Source organism: Drosophila mauritiana, chromosome X (assembly GCF_004382145.1).
Source record: "Drosophila mauritiana strain mau12 chromosome X, ASM438214v1, whole genome shotgun sequence".
Taxonomy (NCBI): domain Eukaryota; kingdom Metazoa; phylum Arthropoda; class Insecta; order Diptera; family Drosophilidae; genus Drosophila; species Drosophila mauritiana.
The window spans coordinates 10,050,818-10,076,877 of record NC_046672.1 but is presented as its reverse complement, the minus strand read 5'-3'; the positions used below and the strand labels follow the sequence as shown (position 1 = coordinate 10,076,877).

The window sequence follows — 26,060 nt, the reverse complement described above, 5'->3', positions numbered from 1 at the left end:
GGAATTATAATTAATCGTCATATGTATTCTTTACAAAAACTGTTCATTTATAATTAAATTTTCGTATATAATTTTTGTTTGTATAATAATTTTGTCTTCAATTTTGTTTAAGTACTTCGAATAAATATTTTACCTATATATTTATTTTTTGTTTATTTATTTTATAACGTTCAGTGCCATAAATCACCGTGGCTTGCGTTCATTTCTCATTTGCCCTTTGCCGTGTAATTTTCGCAATAACAAGAATAAACGAAAGCTGTACAATTGCGGAAATTCAATTTACGTGTTTGGTTCGGCGGCGTTCGGCTCACGTTTTTCCGCTTTTCTCGCTTTTATTAGAGCTATCTGGCTAATCATTTTCCTGCATTGTCACGCTGGACGGCAAACACGATTTCGCGCTTTGGCCAGCCATTCTCCCTCCATTTCCCGCCGGCGAGCAATGCATTTGCTTTTCATTCGATTTCCCAGCCGGAAAATTTTCATATGAGAAAGCACCGTGTGTTTGGCGTGTTATAGTTTTTTTTATTTGTTTTTTTTTTTTCAAGGAAACGTTTATGTGCTCGTATTTTTCGGTGGGTGTTTCCCAATTAAATTTGTCACGTTTTGTTTGCTCGCCATTTGCATATATTCATACACATATATAACCGAGTATATATAACAGTTGGCGTTGTTCTACACTTTTCTATAACACTGTGATTTAATGGCTTTCGCTTATGACTCGAAACTAGTTGGCACTAGTTCTAACCGATTTGGGCCGCTTATACCCAACCGGTTTTCGCTTTTCTCCCAGCTGGATATTACTTATGACTTATGCAAATGTAATAAATACAACATAAAAGTATTAACGCAGATATTATGTATTCCATATTACTCAGCCAAATGGATTAATTACAATAAAATACTCTTTTTAAGAGCATACAACTTTCTGGAAACTGCAGTATCAGTTAATAATACGGCTTAATTCATTGCTAGTAATGGAATTATGTTTTTTTAATTCTTTTGAAAATATGAAAATTTAATTATACCTCAACAAAACTTTAAAACGTTTAGCGCTTTTAATTAAATACGACTTATTGAGCAGCATTTCGCCGCCAGTCAACTGCAAAGACAATATCAGCTAACAATTTTGAGCCCTTTGGGCATTACGACAATAGAGATTATAGATTACAATAATTAACATAGTTTTAATGGTGCTGGGATATCAAATGCACATCCATACAAAGCTAAACTTTATTTTTGCCCCATGTATAGTAATAATCCCCCATCTCCCCCCACTCAACTTACCCTTAGAAAATCCCATGTAAAACTCGCGATTTCTCTAATGCGATTACAAGAGGGCGAGGGTAGCTTGTAAAGTTCATGGGAAAGGTAACCAAACGAAAGGTGAGATTTTGTAAATGTGACTAAACTAAATCGTTTATCACCATCAATTTTGTTTCATTTCTGTTTGTTTTATAAACAAAAATTCAATTGTTCTTTGCGTTAGCAAATAAAGTGATTAAAAGCTCGAGCACGAAAGTATCTGGCAGTCGGAAAACTTAATTTGCTATTATTTTTCCCAACTAACCAACTTTGCCAGTCATATTCAGTCAAAAGACATCACTAAGCCAATTAACTTTGCAAACTTATTCCGTGTGAAATTAATTACTTGATTTTCAATGTGCACCCCGCCGACTTGTGTTTTTGTTTTGCCATATCATTGGCTAGAATGCATAGAGAAAGAGAGGAAACGTCGCTGTGCGACAGAGACGCAGACTGGTAAATTAAGCTGATGAATTCTATATGAGACATGCTCATTTATTTACAAACGCTAATTTCGCTCACTTCCGTTTGCTGATGTCGATGACGGGTGATTTAGTTGTTTGCCATAACAAAATATTGGTTATTGGAAATGCAATTGTGGATGTGTATGTATACAGAACAAGGCAGTAACACCGTTAGATGTTTTATAAGAAACTTGATTTCTTCGTATTTAAAATCTAAACACTTCTTTTTTTTTTATATTAGCAAGCATAAGCTGGAGTAACTCCCATAGATGACTTTCGATTGGCATTGCCTTTAGCTGGTTATGCACTCTATTTAATATCCGCCCATTTATCATACGCAATTCTCTTTTGACCAGAAACATGAGGGCCGTAACCTCTGCCATATCCTCCAACTCCTTCCACTTTCGGTTGCAAAAGTTTTTCTTAATAATAAATTGCTTAACTTTTTAGGTAAACAAAAGCACACTTTGCGGGCGGTGGTGGGGCGCAGTTTTTGGCTTTCAACTTGCCGCAGGCTCCTCACGTGCGGGTTGCCCCAAAAAGTAAGGTGGGCGGGAGTGGGAGTGGGAGTGGCAGTGGGTGGCAGGCTGCAAGTTGGCCTGTTGTGGAAATTAAAATAATTGTGAGGGAGTTGCGGTGCTACTTTTGTGTCCCTCGGGCGTTTGTAATTATCGCCAAGTTGAGCTAGTTCTGCCAAGTGAACTAGTTGCCCCCAAATGCGCAGACTCTATTTACTTGCAGAAATTACAATTTATACAGCAGGTTGGCCAAAATCCGAAAGATGAGATAAGTCTGCCAGATGTTAAAGAAATGCGGCAAAGTAACCCACTTGCAATAAACACTTTCATTTGAGCTGCATTACTTTATTGCTGACAAAGTGCACAGCGTTTTTGCATTTCACTCATCCCATTTGTGTGTCATGCATAATTAAAACGGAAACTAAAGTTGTGAATTATTTCTCATTGTCGCAACAATTATCGCTTATTTCCGCTTGCCCGTCCAGCGAGTACTTACTTTCCACCAAGTGAATTTTCTTTTCATGCTGATAAAGTGTTTTTCCTTTCTTTCCTCACGTTTTTTTGTGTTGCTTCCACTTTCCAACGTAATACATCTGTCATGTCTGGGAGGCTGGTCATAGTTTATAACCACCAATTGCAATGCAAAGCAGCCTCTTTATATGGAAATAAATGTATAAAAAAAATATATGTTTCAATTATAAACAATATAAAAAAAATTCCAAAATTACTTGTAATCATTACCTATATAAGTCTTTAAACCAGTAAACCACTTAAACTGGTACTAGTACACTCCAATTGCTTTCTCCCAGTGTACTCATGTACTTTCCGACTCTTTTACTTTCAGGTGAGTTGCGAATGAATGATTTGAGAAAAGCGCTTCGCGTGTATCGTTCTGCTGCTTTAGCGCAATATTATGGATAAAAGTTTTGTCCAGCCAAGAAATTGATAGAATCCAGATGGTAAGAGACTGTGTGCAAGATGGAAGACCAGGGAAGAAATGCTGAGTGAGAAAGTGCCGCTGACTGTTGCCAACAATTCAACAATAAGCTTCAATTTGACGCTAAAAGCAGGCAAGAGGAAAACAGGACAGGAGGTGATAAGGGGCATAGAGGAGGGCGGCGGGGCGTGGCGCGTGGCAGGAGTGGAAGGGAAAGTAAAAGGTGAGGGATCTGGCTTGTCTTGGGAAAAGTTTCCTGAGCTCGGACAAATGCGCAAATGACAACGCCCCAATGCTTTCAATTATCATGTCCTGTTCTAGTAAAATCCAACCACCCAGCGCCACCAACTTTCTTTCACTCTAGGAAATTGTCCTTGGCAAAACTTTCTCTGCATATATACCAGGCAATCGCGTGGAAAAACCTTAAATATTTCGATTGTCAGTGAGGGTAAACGAAATTTGAATATTCCAACAATCAGTTCTAGCAACACAAGGAAAGCAATACAAATATATATGATCAAATTAACCTTACAACATTTTTAACTTAATTTTAAATGGAAACTGATACCGAAAGAAAAAAAAAACAAACCATGCCAAATTACTGGGTATTGATTTCGAATTGAATTTCTGCCGATGCCCGGGGTCAAAGTTTTTGGGGCCTGGAGCGAAGCATAAGTAATCATTGTTCAATACCGGAAACTATTCAATTTCCGCATGACATGGAGCGTGCACAAAACAGACGAGGGATGGCCAAAGTGGGTGGGAAAATAGAATCAACGCCAGAGCACCAGAAACCAAAAGCGATGAAAACCCGCACAGGGACTGGGCAAAACGGCAAAACAGCCACAGCCACCGAGATCCGAGAAACCAGAGATTCTGGCACTGACATTATATCCTGGCTCCTGGCTTCTGTCTCCTCTTCTCCATCAGCCCACCGCCACTGAGCTGCAGCTTCCTTTGGCTTTCCTCACATTTCTCGCACTGTTCGCCATCTTTATCGCTTTTCAGCGAAAGAAACCGTATTTCAACGTACAAATTTTGGGCGAAAGGTTATAAACTTTTGTCAAAAATACCTTGTTGGAAAAAGGTTACACAGTCATAAAATTTTTCTTTGTCTTTGTTTTCAAAAATTTTATTTTTGTGCAAATTTTTGCCTATTTCATAAAAATTACAATTTGCCAAAAATGGCAAAAAATTACAATTCAAACTTTTGACAGTTCATACAGTTCAATTAGAAATTTAATACAAAACTCGACGAGGTATGACATTCCATATTCCGACAGTTGTTATTAAAGTTGTGGCAAAAAAACTGATTACTTTATGACCGAAATTCGAATAATCGGCTGTTGCCAAAAATTTGATAATTACAAACGGAAGTTTTTAGGAAAATTAATTTTTTGGTCAAAATTTGCAAAAAATGGCAAAAAATTGTAATATATATTTTTGAACACAGTTCGATTGGAAATTTAATTACGAGCTCAACGAGGTATGGCATCCCCTATTTGAACCAATATTTCCATAGTTCTGACTAAAAAACATATATTTTTTTGATAATAAGTCTGAATACTGAAAAATTCAATATTTGCCAATGGTTGTATTATCATAACTTCGTTTAAAATAGTTACATATCTAAAGAGGAAACTGTTTTGAAAAGATTGTTACGAATTCCAAGACTTTTTGCGAACTTATACCGTGAGCCAAAGAACTTTATAAAATTGCATTGTTAGAAACTGAATTGTTGGTCTTTAATTATGTATGACCATTGGGTAACTAATTTAAGTGCTTTTTACAGTACTTTCCCCGCGAATCCTATATGATATTCACTTTTAAATATTTAGCTCTCATTGTTTTGGGGAAAAATCCACTAGAATTGACAGCCAAACCTTGTCTGCCTTGAACTTGATTTTGGCTGTGCTGCATTCGATGGCTTTTCCGCCAGCGGCAGTCAATCCAACCCGCCATTTTCCCCCGCCCCCCATCGGATTGGGTGATGCTTAAATGGATGGGGTGGTGTGCGAGGGAAACCCAGGAGTTGACTTACTTTGTTGATGTTTGGTTTCTGCCTTCCCCACCATCGGCACGATTTTTCCCCGGCTCCGCATTTCCGTTTTTCATCTCTTGACAGTCCTAAGCTGATTTTGTCTTGCATTGCATTTCTCGAGGACATGTGCGCAGCAGGTCCTTGCTTCACTCAAAGGAGTCAATTCGGTTGTCTGCACTTTGGTGGCCTTCGCTCCCCACCTGCGTTTATTTGTCTACCCTTTTCCACATTCCTCGTATTCCCGATTCCTTGTATTTTACTTATATATTTTCCTTCGGAGCTGGGTCCTTTTCTCCCAGCTTTACCTGTTACGCTTCGTTAACTATGCGCCGGTATAAAAAGCTTTTGGCTATCAATCAATTGTCCTTATTCAATTATTTAGCAGACTTTGCTATTTATCCAGCCACAGGTATGGTATGTGTGGGTGAACTTTAGAAAAACTCGTCTTAAATTTGAAAACACATCCGAATTTGCACTTTAAATTGGGTAAACTAAGGCTGTTATTTTAATTTCCAATGTGATGCAACCAATTTGAAGCGATACAAATTCCCGTAGCAATCTCTTCAAACATTTTCGCAATAGATCATGGGAAATTGCGCAATTGCAATGGCGCTTTTTCCGAATTGAATGGCTACATACGGTGGCAGGTCGGGGTTATGGCAAATGGGATGGGGATGGGTTAAGGGCACAACCATTTTGGCCATCGTTTGTTTTACGACTTTTTCTAATTGCCTGCTTTTGGTTTGGTCCCGAGGCAACCGACTCCATAACTTACCTAGTACCTCTAGTAGAAGTCCTCCCATTTTGGCCGGAAGGAAGCAGGCAGCTCGTCCTTTATTTATTGGCCATCTCTTCCTGTCTTCCTGCGCTGGTTCCACTTCACTCCAGTTCAATGCCGAACCGAAAAAAAAGCAAGGAATAAAAGCAAAAACACGGAATGGGAAATGGCCATCGATAAGAGGGAGAAGTCCAGTGGCCAAAAACTGGGAAAGCTGGCCAACCACGGCAAGCGAAATGTGAAGAAATGATTTTGTACTTTTAATTCAAAATAAAAGAAATCGATCATTATTGAACAAACTTCGCATATATGGCATGCAAACAACTTGTAACGAAGGCAATAATAGTAATAAATACATTGGTTTTTACATCTACTCCTGCATACGAACCCAAAAGTTATGCTATAAAAATTTCCTGCGATAGAGAACTTCTGCTCAAACATTCAGTTTTATTTGCCCATCTTAGTTTGCAGCAATGCATACATGTGTTAGATGTCTGACAGAATTTACACTGAACGAAATTAAAGAATTCACGTATTAAAAATGTTTTAGTGAAATCGAATTATGTTGGATTTTGTCTATTTGCAATTGAGTTTCTATCGATTATATGTGAATAATTTCCTTTGTCTATACGATTTTCTCTGCGTGTAGCATCATCTAGTGCCAGACATCCACCATCCATTTCCGCTTCTCAAAACTTCTCAAGTGAAGTTCTTAAAATCTTGGAGAACCGCAGCTGAGTTTCGTCCACTGAATGGCGTAGGAAATGGTCCTCAAGTGGCTGCGCAGGATGAGGTTTTGGGTTAAGGTTTTAGGGCGTAGGTTTCTGGATTCAGGATTCGGAAGCGAGGGAGCACAGATAAAGCGGTGTGGCCAAGGAAAAGGCAATCAGCAGCTGTGACTGCCGAAAGAGCAAAATAAAAATGCACAAACTCATTGCCATAAAAAAGCACGGAGCGTACGAAGCGAAATGAAATGATTCATAAATATGTGATGAGTGGGAGCGAGACGACGGTGAGCAGTGTGCAAGTGAGAGGGCTAGACTTCAAGTTTCTAGCTATTTTCATTGCATTTAGAAATTGTACATATATATTTTAATATTTATACTCCTTATAATTGGTAATTGGTTTCTTTTTAAACTTCACTACTAAAATGATGAGCGCTGTCAAAGTAGAGTGCCTTTCATCTCATCCTGCCAGCTGCTGTTTTCCAAAAAAACTTGCCGATAATCATCAACAACAAAAGGTCAAATTAATGGGGTTGGTGTTGGGGGTCATGCGATGACATTGCTATTTCTTGGAAAAGTGTTTACGTCTGGCTTTGTGGTTGTGGTTATATCTTCGCCAGCAACCCTACTAATGCCACCCCTCCTCAAGGAAAAAAAGAAAGAACCAAACTGAAACTGTTTAATTTTTAGTTTATGTTGCATAATCTTAGGCACCCAACCGACTAAATTTGGGGAACCGAAAAGGTTAGAGTACGCGTTCTTGCTGACTCGTGTTGGAATCGAGTCCGAAAGTGCTTACAAGACAAGTTGGCCGATAAAGATGATGGGAATGATGACACAATGATAAAACTGGGACAGCAGGAGGGGCCTATGAGCGGTGGCAGAATGATGTGCAGATATGGTGAGCAGGCCAAGGTTGAGGTTTTCACAGCTCAATCACTAGATTGGCATTACGAGAAAGGGGGGCTACCATTGAGCTGCAACTAGTGAATACCCTAACATGTATCCCAAATGTGGTTTTAATGTGTTGTTTTTAAAATGCCCAATGAGAGTGAATCGTGAAGCTCTTGAAGTTATAGCCAATCATGTATATTTGATGTACATATATCTTCTGACATTTGGTGCATTGACAACTCATAGCAAACTAATGTTTGCACTTCGCTTACGCTCCATTTAAGGGTATTTTGCTGGGTTGGTCTTGTGCGGTCAACTGCTGGTCGTGTTATTAATACACTTTATGCTTGTTGATATTATGGTTATATGTGCATATAGAAATATGCCCTGGCGCATACATGTGTGTCCTATCAAAATATTTGTGCTTTGGAAACTGCCGGCTCCCCGAAATAGGGAACTCAATCAAATTGGCGGGGCGATTGGATTCGAAAAGGTGAGGGCGGTGGTGGTTGGTGGTGCTGGAGGTTGAGAGAAGCTTTTGTTTGTGGCCCATCAAATATGTCAAACTCCGTGGATGACCCAGCTGAATTACGTCAATCTTGCGGCATTATCTTTGTGGCCAAAAGCCTGGCGGTGGCACTTTGGTTTGTCGGGCTGCCAAATGGCGGACAAGTGATGATCCAACCCTTCAAAGTTCGCCTTCAAAAGGATATCAAGTCGTCAGTTTAGTTCGGTTCAATTCAATTAGTTATGCCAAGGCTCCTTGGCTCGTTCGTTAGTCCGTTTGGTCCGTTTGGTTCTTTGGTCCTTCGGTAGGCAGCAGCCAATGCAATTACATCGCATATTTATTCATTAATGTTGGCACAACTATTTGTTATGCAAATGTGCTGGAAGTGAAACAGGAAGCTCCGGCCATCGTAAATCAAATTCATAGCTCAGCGAGGTGGATTTGCATAAACTGCAGGACCCTACAAGTGCCTCGGGTGCAGAAGGTCCTTTCGATGGGCCCAAGGATGCCAGTTGATTAAATGTTTTTGATAGCAAAGGCCACTGAATGGTATTTTTAATTGAGCATATTTATATCAAATATACATCTTTTTATTAATTGCTATGTATAATCAATAAATTCGAAGCAGATTTAATTTAAAATTTGTATATACGGGAAACATTTTCGATAGGCCATTATTCATTGTTAAATCTGTACTTTTGTTGTCACTATTTGCCAGCCATAAAAAAGATATATTAACAATTAAATATGAAGGTGAGAAAGAGCAGGCAAGGGACATAAAAAAACGAAGGACAAAGTTGAAGCTCAGCGAAGCGAAAACTTTGATAAAATTGTCCACATATCAAATGCAAATAAATGAAAGCCAAACAAACTGGAAAAAAACGACCAGACAAAGCCAAACACGCGAAAAAAATGGAAATAAAGTTAAACGATTCGAATTCTCCGGTGAATGGCAGCAGTATATAAAACAGGGATTTAATACACATATCAAAATAATCCCAGGAAAAACCAACGAGTGAACAAAGCTAAAAAACTTTATATCCCTGCCACAGAACATTTAACATTGCTGTTGAAAGGCAAACTTAATTCGAGCAATGATGTTTGCTAGCGATTGAATAAACAAATTCGCCAATGATTTAATAAAATTCAATTTGTTATGGACACAACTCTAAAAGTATAACAAACAATCTCTTTATGTTTTCTCAACAAGCAACTAAGCACTTTAATGAAATAAAAATGTCACGGGCAACAGGTTGCTCTTTTCCTATTGGCTTACGGGTCGTATGAGTCATGTCAGACAGGCGCAGGGATCCTTACCCTCTTATAATATGCCTTTGGCTGGTCGCATTTAATACGCGTTAACTTCATAAGGTTATTGAATTTAACCCAACCTTCCGAACAGCAGCAGCAGCCAACCACCCTCATACCATTTACTCGAAGGCGTCTCATAAATTAACTTTGACTTTGACAGCATAAAAGACATTACGCATACGACCCATCAGCCGGCAGGCAATGCTGATGGAGATGGTGGTGGTGTGGTGGAGACGGAGAAAGAAAGTGAGGCGACCCAAGCAACAGACCCAGTTGAAATTCTATTCTTAAAGGAAAAGGAATTTCAGGGTTTCGCTGGGGCGTGAAATATTTCTCGAAAACATTCTGCATTTTTTATGTTGAATTGGAAATGAATAAGTTTTAAATGACCTAAGATTTAACATAGTAAACTGTACCTTGCTCAATTTATTTAAATTTAACATGAGCGGAATTTGTACTCTGGAATGGCAATATAATATTTATTTTAGGCATTTATAAAACGAAAAGGATTGTGCTATTTAAACGAAAAATCCACCATTAATATTAGCCAAGGACTAGAACATGAATTTAGAATAAAACATATTTTTATTTATGGCAGGGCATACAAAATATTAATAAAATAGCAGCACGCTGAGCAGCGGATAAAAAAAAATAATAATAATCATAATAATAATACATAGAAAGTTTTATGGCTCGGCGGGCGCACCGATGAAAAATTGGTTCTACACGCCATTCTCACTGCCAAGATGATAATGATAATAGGGATAATGATAATGGGGATGATAGGACCGTGATGATGATGATGATGAAGGGAATATCTGGGGGACAGGCAGCTGTTCGTGAAATTCTCGCAAACAATGTCCATGAATTATGATTATTGGCGGCCATTTTGCGATAATGTCATGCACACACACTTGCGCTCACACACGCATGCAAATGGCGATTCAATCGATGCCACTCCCACTTTTCAGGCGCCCCTTGAACCCACTGACCCCCTTGACCAACCCCCTGCCGCAGATTAGTCGATTCAATGACGAGATTTAATGCCCAAATTGGTTAACGACCTTTTTGGCCCAGGAATTTGAGAGGAAAATTGCCCAACGGGAGATTTAGATGCTCCGCATGATGGAAAATTATAGAACATTACGGGAAAATAGGGTGATTAAATTGAATTTCAATGCCCCCATTAGGCTCAATACCTATAAATTGTGATAAAATGTAATATATAATACAATTAGGCATTCGCTTTCTTTTTTCCCTTAGGTAAGCTAAATGATTTAACCCCATTCCGTGCGACTGAGGAAAATCATTTTCGTTTTGCAACTCAACTTAGATTTGTTGTCTGGCCATCATTTAAACTCAATTCAAGTCTCGCATAATTTCCGGGAATAATCAGCTTTGCTGTTTTTAAGCTGATCTGTGCTCTGGTTTATTCCCTACTTACTTGTAACCTACTTTTTGCACAATTCTGACCCCGACGATTTCAATTAGCAGATAAATCGTAAATAAACAAGAATTCGCGGCAAAAAATAGTGGGAATGGAGCAATTAGCACATTGCCGGCGTTGTGGCGTCCTTGATTTGCGGATGATTTGATTCTTGGCTCCTAATTGCTTGGCCAGCACTGTAAATCAATAAGAAAATGATCCATGCATGGGGTTTCTAATTTATGCAATATATTTATTTTTAGATATTTAAGCTGTTGTAGTTACTATTTTGCATAATTAAACACAATGAAGTCATTCAAAAGAACTGGTTTCCATTACAATGAACCTTTTATTTGGTGTTCCCGATTTCGCGAAGTGCAGTGTTGATTTTCCGTTGCTGTTGCTTCTAGTACATTTGCTGCTGTAATTAGATCTGGGTGGTGCAACTGCGTTAAACGAAGCTTGTGGCAAAAGTTTCACCCCCGTCGGCGCAGTCATAGCCAACGTAATCGCAATCATGAGCACAATTTCATTTCATTTCCAGAATTTTTCGTCGGCCCGTGAAAAGTGTTGGGAAACGGTATAAAAGGGGGGCCAATCGGCAGTAGGTGAGAGTTTTGCGCTTTTCGAGTGCGTTTAATGAGGCTAATAAAGTGGAGGCCAAAATGCCCCCGATGTCCCCTGTTCGCCTAATGTGCTTATTGCATAATAATTGATTTTTATTGCTAGATCCACAACAGGCGCATATTAGGGGTAAATATATCCAATATTGGGTTTTATTAATATGCAAACAGTATTCTACTGCATTGCGTTGCAATTTCAAACTCTATTTCAAATATATACTTGTATATTTACTAGCATTGGAAGAACACATATAATATTTTGTAAATTTAATTAAAACCTACCAGTTTTTACACAAGTACTTACATTACTTAATTGTTTTTAATGTACTTGTTAATATCCTGTATTTGATGTGGTTTTTACTTTGGCTTTGGTTTTTATCGCTCTCTTTTGGCCGCAATATGGGCTATTTTTTTTTTCTTTCATGTTAATGGCAGGCAGCAGCCCCTTTTTCCGCCACGCCCCCTTGGGAGGCGTGGCCCGCAAAGTGGGCATAATGCTTAGTGCCTTTTGTTGTAAAGAGGAGTCTTATTTTATTTTCATTTTCCTTTCATTTTGTGCTCTTTACTCTTTTTTGTTCGCGTCCAACTCGAGCACATAAATTTAATGTACGAGTGTGCGTGTGTAATGTGCTGCAGCAGGCACACATACACACACGCATTCATATACATATATCGCGGGGAAAAATGTGCAAAAAAAAGCACATACAAATAAATGGCAAAGGAAAATGCACTGCAGTGACTTCCTAAAAATGCGAAATATCTTTTTTACCAGCCACCATTCATTTACTACGTATGTAATGGCACCATATATATTAAGTCGTTTAAAAGTTTAGCTGCATAAAAACAATTTTTTCTGCCTTAGCTCTTTAATGTGCAAAAGAATCATTTTTTTTCAGAATTTCTTGTGCCATCGGAGCACCATTTAAGTTTAATGCCATTCGATTGCTTCATTGAAATTGCAATTTAATGTTCACATATTACTTATTAAATATAGCTGTCCACACTGGTTATCATTTGCATTGACAGATAGTGTGGCTGACAACGCCTTTGTTCCTTTCCCATATTCATTTATTTTCGTCCAACTGACCTTTTGCCGTTTATGTTCATAAAGGTCACTTTTTTGCCAGCTAAAATCCAAATCAATGTATACGATTCAACACAAATTTATATCATACTTTGTGATGACCAATAAATATTGTACAGAAGAGTATCGACCGTGTGAAGTGTCGACATGCCTTGAAGATAAGCACTTACTTTGCTTATTGAAAGGAATACGGTGGCTAATTTAGCTGCAGTGCAGTCGGGCCAGGACCACGCCCACTTGGCGGAGTCCTCTGCGGGTTATTGTCATTGTCCTCTTTCGTTATTACTCGTAAATGGATTAATGCGCCTGGGCCAGGACCACTGAGGTGCCCCCTGCTGCCGTCTCTTTCTTTATCATTCATGCCGTTTCTTTCTATGCATTAAGTCTAAATCCGTGGAGGGTGTTCCATTAAAGTTGCAGTAGAAAGCTTAAAGGACCTTAGTCCTTGGTGTTCTTCTTTTCAACTTGAATATTGTATGACTTATTACGTTTCTTGGGTTTGGTATCAACAGATTTCTTTTGACACATTCAATTGTAAATTATGTAAAATGTAAAATTACCATCATCATTTTTTGTTGCATTTCTTTTTAAATATCGTATACTTTCAAATCAATATCTCTTGTTTTAATTTTAATTATATTATTTAATTCCGATTTACTATAATAGATACGTTTTTGTTTTCTCTGTACTTTCACACTTAATTTTTGCCTGTAAACAAATTTTCCTTGGCAGCTTTTGTTGTTCTTCTCTTTGTTTTTGTCACTCTTGAGCTTGTTTCTTTGGTTTTTTCCCCTGTTATTATTGTCATCGTTACCTTCCTGAGACTGATACATCTGTCTTTCGCCTGCTTTCTTGTATTTATTATTTTTTTGTTGTTTTCTTGCTTTTTTTTTGATTAGAAAGCTAGGACTTGAAAGAGGGAAATGCGGTGAAGGTGTGACGGCAAAAAAAGTGTTGAATGACACTTTTTTTTTTAAGGCGTCAAACGCTCGTAACGAAACACAATGCAAATCCCAATCCTGCGCTCTTCGTCCTTTTGCTTTTGTACGTGATTTCTTTGGGCAAACAAAAGGATGCGAACCGACAAGGAAAACAGCAAAAATAATAAAGAAGAGTTAATTAGAAAAATGCCTTGGTCGGCGTGGTTATGGTTACAAAAGAAGAAAAGGCAACACACAAAATGATGGTAATCATGAAGGCAGCAGGGGGTAAATAGTGTTGCATAAGTACTTAGTTTTGACCAAGTAATCAGGTATAGTACAATAAATGAGTATTATGATATCTATTTGGGATATTCATTGCCCATATTTTTGTGCTATTAAATGCCTTTGCAGCAGCCACATATATGTTGTCTTACTTTGCTCGCTTTCACACTCTGTAACCATTTCCATTGTTGTTTTTCCAGCGATGAGTGCTAAAATGCTGCCGCGCACTCTCTCACTTACTTACCCAGTTAGTAACTTACTTAGTGGGGCTTATGGCCCAATAAGTTATTGTTATGAAAACGCCAAGACAAAGGACGAACGAAAGGAATGCAGGCGAATTAATTTATGTTGGCAGAAGGCGAAACGAACAATACGAAAAGGGGGCGGGGCAAGGACATTAACCAAGTTGACAGGGAATTAGTGGAGCACATTTTTCAGCCATGCAAGAAGATGACAGCTGTGAAAGGTGAGAGAGGACCTCATTCTGCTCAACTGAAAATTTGGTCGAGTACATTTAAAATGGTTTTAAGGAAAAACATGTATTTCTTATTTGTTTTAGCCAAGTTATGAAGAAAATTCCATTCGTAAATATCGAGTATTACGAATTTCCGAATTTTCGTCAAAAAAGTATCATTTTTGGATACAACTTGAAAATTGTTTGTCCAAATTTGGAATGCAATACCTCGTTGGGCTCGTAATTAAATTTTCAATCAAACTGTGTTCAAAAATGAAAATTCTATTTTTTGGCCATTTTTTGCAAATTTTGATGATGTTACCCCTTACAAAAAATGCAACAATTGAGCAAAAATTAATTTTCCTAAATTCTTCAAAAAGTGATAGGGATCGTAATTACCTGCTCAAAACAGTTATTCGTTCGTCTGTATGACAATTTTCACCGAAGTTATGACTTAAATTCCGTTTGTAGATATCAAGTTTTTGGCAAAAGCAGATTTTCCGAATTTCGGTCATTAAATAATCAGTTTTTTGGCCACAACTTTAAAAATAATAGCCTGAATTTGGAATGTTATACCTCGTTGGGCTCGTAATTTAATTTCCAATCAAACTGTGTTCAAAAATGAAAATTCTATTTTTTGGCCATTTTTTGCAAATTTTGATGATGTTACCCCTTACAAAAAATGAGAAAATTAACCAAAAAATTCATTTTCCTAAATTCTTCAAAAAGTGATAGGGATCGTTAGCACTGGTAATTAGCTGCTCAAAACAGTTATTCTTTCGTCTGTATGACAATTTTCACCGAAGTTATGACGAAAATTCCGTTTGTACATATCAAGTTTTTGGCAAAAGCCGTATTTCCAAATTTCGGTCATCTTATAATCCGTTTTTTTGGCCACAACATTAAAAATAATAGCCTGAATTTGGAATGTTATACCTCGTTGAGCTCGTAATTAAATTTCCAATCAAACTGTGTTCAAAAATGCGAATTCTATTTTTTGACCATTTTTGGCAAATTTTGATGATGTTACCCCTTTCCAAAAATGCGAAAATTGACCCAAAAATTAATTTTCCTAAATTCTTCAAAAAGTGAAAGGGATCGTTAGCACTGGTAATTAGCTCATCAAAACAGTTATTCTTTCGTCTTTATGACAATTTTCAGCGAAGTTATGTCGAAAATTCCGTTAGAAAATATCAAGTTTTTGGCAAAAGCCGTAATTCCAAATTTCGGTCATCAAATAATCCGTTTTTTGGCCACAACTTTAAAAATAATAGCCTGAATTTGGAATGTTATACCTCGTTGAGCTCGTAATTAAATTTCCAATCAAACTGTGTTCAAAAATGAAAATTCTATTTTTTGGCCATTTTTTGCAAATTTTGATGATGATACCCCACAAAAAATGAGAAAATTGACCAAAAAATTAATTTTCCTAAATTCTTCAAAAAGTGGTGAAAATAGGTGAAAATAGTTTTCTTATTAGCTTTAGTGCATTTTTTAGTCAAGTTATGATGTAAATAGATCGAGAAGATTGAAACTTTCACAATGTTTATTCCCTGGCTTCCAACGAATCTAGTTTATCCTTTTACTTAACGAGCAACGTGTATAATAAACAACACTTCAGAGCTTCCCAAGAAAAAGAAATTAACGTAGGATCCGGAATGGACTGAAATAAAAGCCAGGAAATTTTTAACCCAGTTACTTTTTCAAATTAGTCGCAGCTTTGCCAATTTCTTTACAAATTTCTGCAATTTAGCTGCCCTCCTTCCGTTCTTTTCTTAATCTTCTGCATACAGGGCGTATACTTAACACGTTTTTATGACTCGCAGCTGAGTTTTCACCCCCTTGTTTCCTGGACTCAAATGAAATTTACAACGCATTTTGTTGAATAACTTAACTAGGCGTCTATAAATTTACAAAATTATGATGTTATTTATACACTTGCCCCGCTGGGTTTTTATGACCCCGACTTTTGTGTAGGGTTTCGTTTTCAGTCATAAATTAAACCTAATTTAAATGCATTTGAAGCCGACATACACATGCTTCCTTTTTTCATCAATTCGCAATTAGCATCAGAAATTATTATACATTTTTGTTTGGCTATTAATCGCTATCCATTAATTGTCATAAAATTGCCCCATTTAACTTTTTTTAACAATAATTCTGTTCAAATTAGGTTGTTTCTAGTTTAATGAAATTCTGATTCGTTTACGCTTACTTTGTAATTCATTGGTTTTAATTGATTGGCATGTGCTTATTTATTATACGGTCATTTAAATTCTAGAATGCTTGCTATTTAAAAAATATCGCTTACCGTATTCCGTGGGTGTTATTAATAATAAATAATTTCTTCTTTGAATTTATCATTTTCCCGCTCCTTGATATTTAGCTTTTCCAAAAGCTTTTTGGAATTTTCTCCAATGCCAAATTGTTGCGCATTGCAATGCGTGTGCGTATGTGTGTGTGGGTGTGTTCCGTTCCATACCATTTCGTTCCGTTCCGCCTGTTGCCGTCCCGTTTCCCGCGCTCACTCAGCATCTCTTCGTTCTTGAATGTGTACTTCGTCGAATTCGTCGTTCGATTTCGCCGCTCTGCTTTTCGTTTTACCGCCGTTAGTGCTGTCATTCTAAAACTGACTTTAAATAAATATTTATCAATTTTCAAATATCGTTTTCTAACTGCAACAGATGATCCTTTATAGAAAGCATCTATAGTCTTAATAAAATAGCTAACTTGAAATAGAAATAGCTAGCGTTGACCAACACGCGTCATATTTATGTGATCACTTTATTTCTATATAGAGAGAAGTTCATTTTTTAGATAAATTGCTTAAATTTTATAAGAAATTAAGAAACCAAGCCAATTATAAAACAATTAAGATGCTTTCCCCGGTTGTTTCCGATTTTTCTGAATTTTCGAGGAGTTCTTGTCGGTTTCTGACCCGCACAAAAGGCCAAGAAAAAGGCTAAATGACCAGCTCCGTCGAAAGCGTTTCGGTCGTTTGGCTGTTTTGCGGCTCGGCTCTTGGCTTTCGGCTTCTGTGTTCTTTTTTTTTTCTGGCCTGACTCTGGCCCATTGGTGTTGCCTCAGTCACCGCATTCGGTTCGTTCTGTTTTCGCCTTCTGCCGCCGACTCGTGCACGCGCGAAAAATTCCGAAAAAAAAACATACACAAAAATAAATAGAAAAAAAAAATGAATTTGAAGACATGCATACTTACGCTACGAGACGACAACTCACAGTATAAAAACAAATAAAAACAAACAAAAGACAGCAACTATTAGCCCATAACACAGAGAGGAGCAACAAATTTGTATCGTTATAAATAAAATGTGTCACGAAAATGCGAACAATGATATATAGTGGACTCCCGAGCGAACCAATTGAGGTTTCAATTAAGTTTTGGTTATAACCGAAAATAAATAGAATTTTTCCGAGCACGAGCAACAGTTCCAGAGTGGGTAAAATGAAACTGGGGTGGTGCGATGATGATAATATTCGACCCGGGGGTGTTTTCTGGGCAAAGGGAGATTGGAGTAATCCAGGGATACTGGTGCACAAAGGTGCCAGAAGGTTATTAAGTATCTCAAGTGCTAATATCTAAAGTGAGACTAAGAGATGTGCGGAATGGAGATGGTATCGGGGTCTGAAAATAAACAACACTGTATGAACTTGTGAGAATTGTAAAGTCTGCTTTAGAAATAATGTGACTGATAAAAAACTGATAAAAATCCATGCACCTGTGTGCTCGCTTATTTGTACACTGCACAATATTTATGAATGGTATCAAACACAGAATTAGTCACTTTTAAACTGCTGTTATTTGAAAGTAAATACAACTGGAATAACACAAATAAAAGTGGTAATCCAGCTGATAAAATATATATAAAATTAAACTAAATATTCGTACTCTCGACAGAAGTCAACTGCAGCAAGTTCAAAGTAATAACTAGAAAAATATGAGAACATTAATTTTGAGAATCTTAAAAAATGAACGAAAGTTTCAAAATTCCAACAAATATCTAGGCCAATTTGCTAGCTTCTTAAATAGAAAAGCATTATTTCAAAAGACCATTTGATTGTGATATGGTGGCCCGCGGAGAATTAGATTGATTGAGAAAGCCAAATGGAGGACAGCCTCTTGTCACAGCTTTCCAGCAATCTGCAATGAAAATGCTGGGCCCCCTGCTATTCTGCCGCTTCCTTTCTCCAGCTGGCAGGTGCAATGCGTGGAAAGTGGGTGGGTAATGGGGATGGGGGTGGTGTGTGGTGTTCGGTTTGAAATACAAGTGGGTGGCAGTGGGTTGGGTGGCTGGCCAGAGGTTTTAGAGAGGCCCGAGGCTTCGGCTTCGTTCTTCGTTCTTCGCTCGCCAAGTGCCGCCGTTGCGCTTGACACGTTTTTTTTTTCTCTTGTTTTTCTTGTGCAGCCAGCCTCAGGTTTTCCACACCACCCAGCTACCCCGCTGTTCTCGCAGGGAAAACCACTCCATGTGTGTGCGTGTTGGTGTGTCACTTTGTTGTGTTTATGTTTTATTTTCATTTCGTGTTTCTGTTAATTGCCATCTGCCTAGTGAGCGTGTCCTTGAGCCGACTCTCCGCTTCTACTCCCGCCCCCGCCCCCTTTTCACTCTATATTTAAACGCATCTTGCAATGATTTTGCCCCCCCTAACTAGCTGCAGTTGCCAAAAGCAAAATAAACACTCAAAACTGAAAAGAGTATATGTATGCGGGCGATTCTTTGAGAGAATCAGCTAGAGATTCTCCCATCGTTAATGAACTATTTTCATTATGCCAAGAGCAGCATTATTCCCATGATATACGAGCAGTCGTGTGTGTTTAGCTATGGAAAAATTGAAAGAAAATGTTAAAATACTTAAAATTGTGATTTTAAATAATGTATTTCGAAATTTATTGCTGTATTAAAAATACATACAATTCACTTGTTTCTTAGATGATAGCAATTCTTATCACTGTTCTCTTTCTTCTGTCCAATTTGCTGTACAAACTATATAGTATATAATATATATAGTACATACATCGGCATTTGTTGAATGGGGTGCGCTGAATTGATGTGAATTCAATTAAAACGTCGCCGTCTGAGTTTCAAATGGAGGGTAGAGTTGAGCGGGGATATAAATATAGAATGAAAACAAAATCGAATGAATGAAAACAACAGAATACGCTGCTATCGGATTGATCTGATATGATCTAGATTGGTTTTATAATTTTCCTTGCCTGTGGCTTTTAATTGGGTTTTTTTCCATCTTAATTTCTGTAATGGCCTGTCATATTGTATGTTGCGCCTGAAGTGCGTATACGTTATTTGAAAAACTCTTGGCATACGTTGCGTATACGTAATTTGAAAATTAGTTCAGGCGCATTGTTTTGAAACTCTTTCTAACAGCATGGCTCTTATAACTTTGCCCCTGCTATCCTGACCTTCCATTTGCTCCACATTCCGCCCCAATTTTCCACCCACCATCGATGCCCTTCTCCCATTTTCATCATTGATTATTCGAATTTGAAGTGCAGTCGTGCGGCTCAAACAAAACTTGGCAAATTCATAATATGCATGGCGAATGGAATGGCAACCGATGGGGGAAAAAGCTGCGGGCAAAACGAGTTGCAGAGCAAAGGCAGAACACTTAGACATTACAAGGGTCCAGTTCTCACCTAAAAAGTTTCATCCTCCTCCATTTCCAGAAACATTTCCTATTTGTTGTGCTTTTTATTCGAACAAATTCTTTATACTTTGTGTTTGTTAGCCAGGATGTCCTCTTGGTTTTTGCTGTTTCAGTTGCCATCTGCGAAGAAAAAAATAAAATAATGCGAAGGAATGCAATAAAACCTTGTCAACTTTTATATTGCTCTGCTGGCGGAGTACTTAGGGAGAGACGGAACAGTCAGAGGTCGATTGCTTCAAGTGATGTAAATACGAAGGGGAATTAAAGGTATCCTTAGCAAAACAGAAATGGTTCGCAAAGGGGCAAAGGGGCAAACTTGAAAGGAGAGCTGAGCAAATTATGCTTAGCACTGACATTTAAATAGAGCGAAAAGGTTGGAGCAACTAGAAAATGAAAAGATGTATTCATTTAATATTTTTTAGTCAAGGAACTGTTAAGCTTAATTCAAAAGAAACATGACAATATAATTTCCAATCAAAACTGAAGTGCATGTAAATCAAAAAGTGAAAATGTGCCCGAAAACGTCGAAAACCACGCCGCTCCTGCTGATTGGCGGAATTTGCTTTGTGATCGTGCTGGTCGGGATTACCGGAATAACCCTGATCAACAATATCAATCTGTCGAACATTATTCGGCTGAACGAGAAGGTGGCCAGCGATAGTGTTAGCAACAATGAGAATCAGATCAAGGAGTTGAACTATGTGAACAATCATCCGCGGAATGTGTATCTCAAGCTGAATGCCAGCAGCAGGGATGACGAGAATGATGAGCAAATGCAGAAGGAGCAGGAGCAGCTGGAGCTACCCAAAATATCTGCTGTTATTGGTGGCAGTAAGCCAAAAGTCGAGGATAATCAAGTGAAGGAGTCGTCGGAAGCCATTTCCCCATCTTCTTCAACTTTCTCCTCGCACTCGTCCGCCGGAGAATTAACCTCAACTCCTTCCGGTGGCGATGCACCCTCGTCCTCAACCGTATCCGTGACCGCTCCACCTTTGCCCTTCGGCGGGTTCAAGTACAACCAATCCAGCGGTTTGATTGATTACGAAAAACGTAACCAAGTCGTCAAGGTGAGTCAAGGGTTAAAGCCAGTCTGTCTGTCGGGTTAAGCGGTGTGAAGCCCAATTTGAAGTATCCATTTCAATGGTGTGCCCTTTTGGGTTAAATATTTCATTAAATGCTCTAGTAAATATATTGCCAAAATACATATAACTCGTATTAAATATGTATTCATTCCGTTTGAAATGGTACGTTATACGTTTTGCAGATTTTTCACTTTATTTACCGAACTTCCCGCTTTATAAAAATATTCTCAAAAAACCGCAGGGTCGGTACTTTGTGGGCTAAAATACCAATATAATGCTCGACTAACAGACAGATATATACTCAGATAAAAGAACAAATAGACAGCGGCGATATTGAGACGGTTTCTGAAACACAGGGGCGTTGTTGAACAAGCGCATTACATAGAAAAACAACTGGGTGAGGAGGAGGTGTCAAGTTCTTCAGTTCCTCGAAAGGAAAAATCCACCGTAAATCGCACATTCGAAACCCCCGACTAACTTAAACCTCTTTTAAGGCCGCCCAACTTCTCCGCCAGTGAATGTGATCTAAATCTTGGCGTTTATTACGCTCACTTGGCTCCTTCTCTTGTACAATTGCCATTACGTGGTTGGCCAAAGCCAAAGCCGAAGTCAAAACCCCCAATCCCCTACATTTTTGGTGCAGAGGGGAGAGGTCCTGTGGCAATTGCTTTACGCTTTAACGGCTCAAAAGCCCGTGTCAACTGGAAAGTAGATACGTATAGAACGTGGCAAACGGTCGACCTTGAAAAAGGCGATGCGCCTAAACAAAATGCAGTTGCAAATGCACTGAAAATAAAAGGGGCGATAAAGTAGAGAGGCATTTATAGCCGCCAAAATAATCTATTGTTTGCTCAACTCATTGATTTGGACAAAAAATAAATGGTAAATCAAATTTGCGTTTAAATTGCTGTGTTTAAATGTTAAGTTTTGAATGAGTTTAATTCCGTACACTTACCTAATTAACATGCAACTACAACATTTGGCCAGAATTAAATGCCGAAATGCACTTGAAAAATGCCAATCAACGTGAATAGGATTTAGTTGTGTGGGATAACAAAACCCGAGGACAGCTTGATTAATTTGAATGAGAACTTGAACCCAGATTGCATTTTATTGACTTAAATTTCCATTTACGAACTGGAGATGGATATACATACTAGCTCAATCACTGGTACAATGATTTCCATTTGTGTGAAGGAAGAAAGAAGGGGGTTTTTTGCAAAATTGTGTGCAAATATTGCAGGTGAATGTGTGATTACGATTTCTCGGAAAAGCTGCTTGTGATGTGAGGGGTGAACTACAAATGAAGACATTTATATATATGAAAAGTGTAGCTTAAGAATTGCAATTTTCCCTGCCTCCCTGACACGAAAGGTGCGCAAGGGTGGGGAAAATCTGAGGAATAACAATCTGTTGCAATTTAACTTTCTTGTTCCTTGTTGGCTTATTTCATCGCCCTGTGTTCGCCCCTAATGTTTTATTCATTGTTCCCATCCGATTATTTCCCATTGCAGGTGAGTTAACTTGGAATTGATGATACACCATTGTGATGTGGACGAAACTGAATGATATGTATAACTAAAGCTGTCGGAGTGCGTTTACATTACTGCAAGTTTTCAGGCTATATATAATCACCGATGAACTTGATCCTTTTCAAATATCAGCAAATAGCGTACTGTTTCCATGCCTTATTAACATTTCAAGTTTCGAATTTCCTCTTGAACGGTCTTAGCCTTGCTGTGGAATTTCCATTGTTGTTGGCCATCTTTTTTCAGCCATTTGTTTTCCCTTACCCATATTGTTTTGCCTCTTCTGTGCTGCCTTGTTTTGCTTTTCGTGTTCTACACATGTCGGCAGCTAATAATCGAATTGTGTTTAGCCATTTGTCCGCCCCTGCCAAGCTAATCTCCGCCCCTCCCAGAAAAGAAGACACCCAACGCCCGTCACCACCCAGTTTTTCCACCCACTTTGTCCATGCAAATTACAACGGGAATTGGAATGAAAAATTTCGTTGGTGGAGAGAGGTGGTGGGAATCGAACGAACGAGGCATTGAAAAGCCAAGCGCAGACAACTGAGCCACTTGTCCAAGGTGAAAGTAAGTGGGGAGAGAAGCGGGAAAAACAGGGGAAATCGGGCGAAAATCGGAGGAAAGTGAAGGAGAAATGGGAGGCCTTTTGGGGGGACAACATTGCGTAGCATTGACCAATTCAGCTGGCCGCCAAAAATCGCAAAAATCCGAACAGTGGTCATCGACTAATGGAAAAATGGTAAAAAATGCACGCTTTAGGATTAAACAACTTTGTTTTCTATTTCGTGATCATTTACGATCCTTATAGATGTTAAATCCCCTGGCAGTTGAATTTTTTATTTTTCTAATTTTCCCTTAAAGTCTTTGTGAATTTCACTGTGCGGTCATCAGTTGGATGAAAAGACCAAATGACAAAAACAAACACTAGTGCAACGCTGACACTAACCCAGTTCTGTTGTTTGTGTCGCTATTCGTCCTCCAATCGGATCAGTGTGTATGTGTGCGTGGGCATTGGCATTGGTATGGGTAATTGTATTTGTATTTGTATTTGTGCTTGTGTTCGTGTGTGCGTGAGTGTATTTGACCGATGGCCATGTTTTTGAGCATTTTGACCGCTTCGTTTTGACCAGTATCATTGTCAACGGCACAGGGTCAGCAAACGGGTGAAAGCAGCTAGTTAAGAGGAGAAAAAGTGGTGGGGAAATGAAACGAATGCTTTGGCGGGAATTTAACAGAAAGGAAGTTGAGAATCGTAGTTCTACGCTGAAAAACTTTCTTTGTTATCAGTATACTGCTATATGAAAATATATTCTTTTCGGGAAAACCCTTAACAATTTTCTGTCTTGCGTTTTGTCTTTGGAAAACTTTGGTTCATATTTTAAGCCACGCCCCCAAGATTCACAGCAGCCGCCGGCACCGAAATGCAAATAGTTAGATTGTTTTCCCAAAAATACCGTGTAGCAATTAAAGCGGAAAGGGTATGCTGGACTGAAGAAATTCATACGAAAATTAGATCCCCCGGAATATAAATTTCAAACATATATAAGACTTGATTGTTTCTAATACACGAAAATACTCCTAATTCTATAGGGTATCGGATAAATCGAATTACTTGGCTTGATAAACTCCTGAGATTTGGCGAAATATATTCTGAAAGATTCGGGACACAGGCGAAGTGAAAGGAAAACTAGATTGCAGGAGGAAATTTGAAAGAAAATACTCTCGCCGCGTCTTTTGCATTATTTTATGGCCTCAAGCAAATGATTTTTCTTTGCCAGAGTTTCTGGTTAAACTTTTCCGCTGCCAAGGAAGTTGGTGTGGTTTTTTTTCTTCTTTTTTTTCTGTTTAAGTGTGAGTGTGCATATTTTTCCGAACAATTTTCAACTTTTACTCCTTTATGGTATTTTTCGGTATTTTTGTTGCTTGCACTTTATCTTCCGTTTTGTTCCCCTTTTGTTTGGCCAAAAACTTTGCGCTCGGAAAAGTTGCATTGAAAATATTTTGGATTATTCAATTATGGCGAGCTAAAGATGATGCACCCCCGCATTTTGTGTATTCCATCCGCATCTCTCTCTCTCGTTTGCTACCTCCCTCTCATTTTTGCAGTTTCAACTTTTCATTTTTTGGCTGTAAAGATTGCGCTCGTAAATCGCCCAGTTCTCCAGGGACTGTCATTAAACTTAGATGGAAAAGGACGCAGACGATGGGGGGAAAATCGGAACATGGCAAGTAATACGGGTGGGGAACAGGACGAAGGATATATCTTGTTCTGCGCGGTGCTTTTAAAATGAGAACACGACTGAAATGAAATGCCATCAAGTGAATGACGAAAGTCACGTGCCAGCGGCTGACGGAAAACAATTCCAGCGAGTGCCAACATTCAGCTGTGGCATGCCTCAAACTCAAACGCAAACTAGAGGTGTGCGACAGTCTGCACTGCGTGAAATTCGGGGCACGACAATCAAAGTGCACAGGGAAAAATAATCCTTAGTTAACTAAAACCTACAGAAAACGCTTTCTATTTTTTGAAATCACCACAAACTGACATTCAGCGGAAACTAATTAAAATGAATACAAAGTTATTTACAATGAATCATAATTCCTAATCTTAGTAGTTAGAAACTTTGTGAGATAAATGTATAGGCACATATTTTTTGGTGCAGGAGTTTTGCACCTGTCGTTTTGGGATGTGGACATATTGTGACATCTGACGAGTGTCTCCCACTCGCCATTTCCCTCGATCCCTGCTGGTTGCTAGGACATTCCATTGCGGAAATGATGCTCCAACATAGCAATATACAAAAACACATATGTCTATAGCACAGGCAGTATTTCATTTTGGGGCGAAAGTCTTGTAGAACGCATTTAAATTAAAATTAATAGTTTTCTAATATACCTTGAAAGTGTTTGATAAATTGATTTGTTGTTTCAATCGCTGAGGATAAGCAGGCAAAAGTGTATATATTTCAACTGACCTTCAACTCGAGTGCTCACTGTAGTCGCACGGCGATGTCGCACTCACGCACATCCATTTGAGTCTGACATTCCTGCGCCTGTGGCACGTTTTGTGCGACGTTTGCACATTGCCAGGATATAACTTGATGCTTAATGAAGACACCCAAACACACAAACACGGCAAAACACTCACACAACGACAATAAATCCAGATGGATGGATGAGTGAGTGTGTGTGTATGGGTCGCAAGAATACCAAAATTATTCAATCAATCAGTCAAATCCATCAAGCAATTTCCGTAAATTAGTCGACTTGATGACTGGGATACTTTGCTCTTTTACCAGTGCTCAGCTACCACTTAAATTGAAAATTAGATGTAGTTTAGGGGGCAGTACTCATTCATATTTCACAATTAGCAAAACGGATAGAAATGTATTATTATTTGAAATGAAAACCTATCATATTGATTGCTGTCGATTAAAAAGGATATTTATACAATACCAACACTTACCACCTCCATCTCATTGCATGCTTTTACTACGC

The 26,060-nt window shown here is 38.4% G+C and overlaps 1 protein-coding gene across 6 annotated transcripts in view; it reads left to right on the top strand.

Annotated features, from left to right (window-relative positions):
- LOC117148557 (mannosyl-oligosaccharide alpha-1,2-mannosidase IA) overlaps positions 1 to 26,060 on the top strand; it is a 50,652-nt gene that overhangs the window by 19,341 nt on the left and 5,251 nt on the right. Inside the window, exon 1 of one of the 6 annotated variants that reach the window (XM_033316000.1) lies at positions 20,446 to 21,018. The exons of the other annotated variants lie outside the window; for them this stretch is intronic. Within the exon in view, the coding sequence (XP_033171891.1) occupies positions 20,461 to 21,018 (558 nt within the window). The 5' untranslated portion in view covers positions 20,446 to 20,460. Of the gene's footprint in view, positions 1 to 20,445; positions 21,019 to 26,060 lie in introns of those variants that run through there. 6 annotated transcript variants of the gene reach the window in all.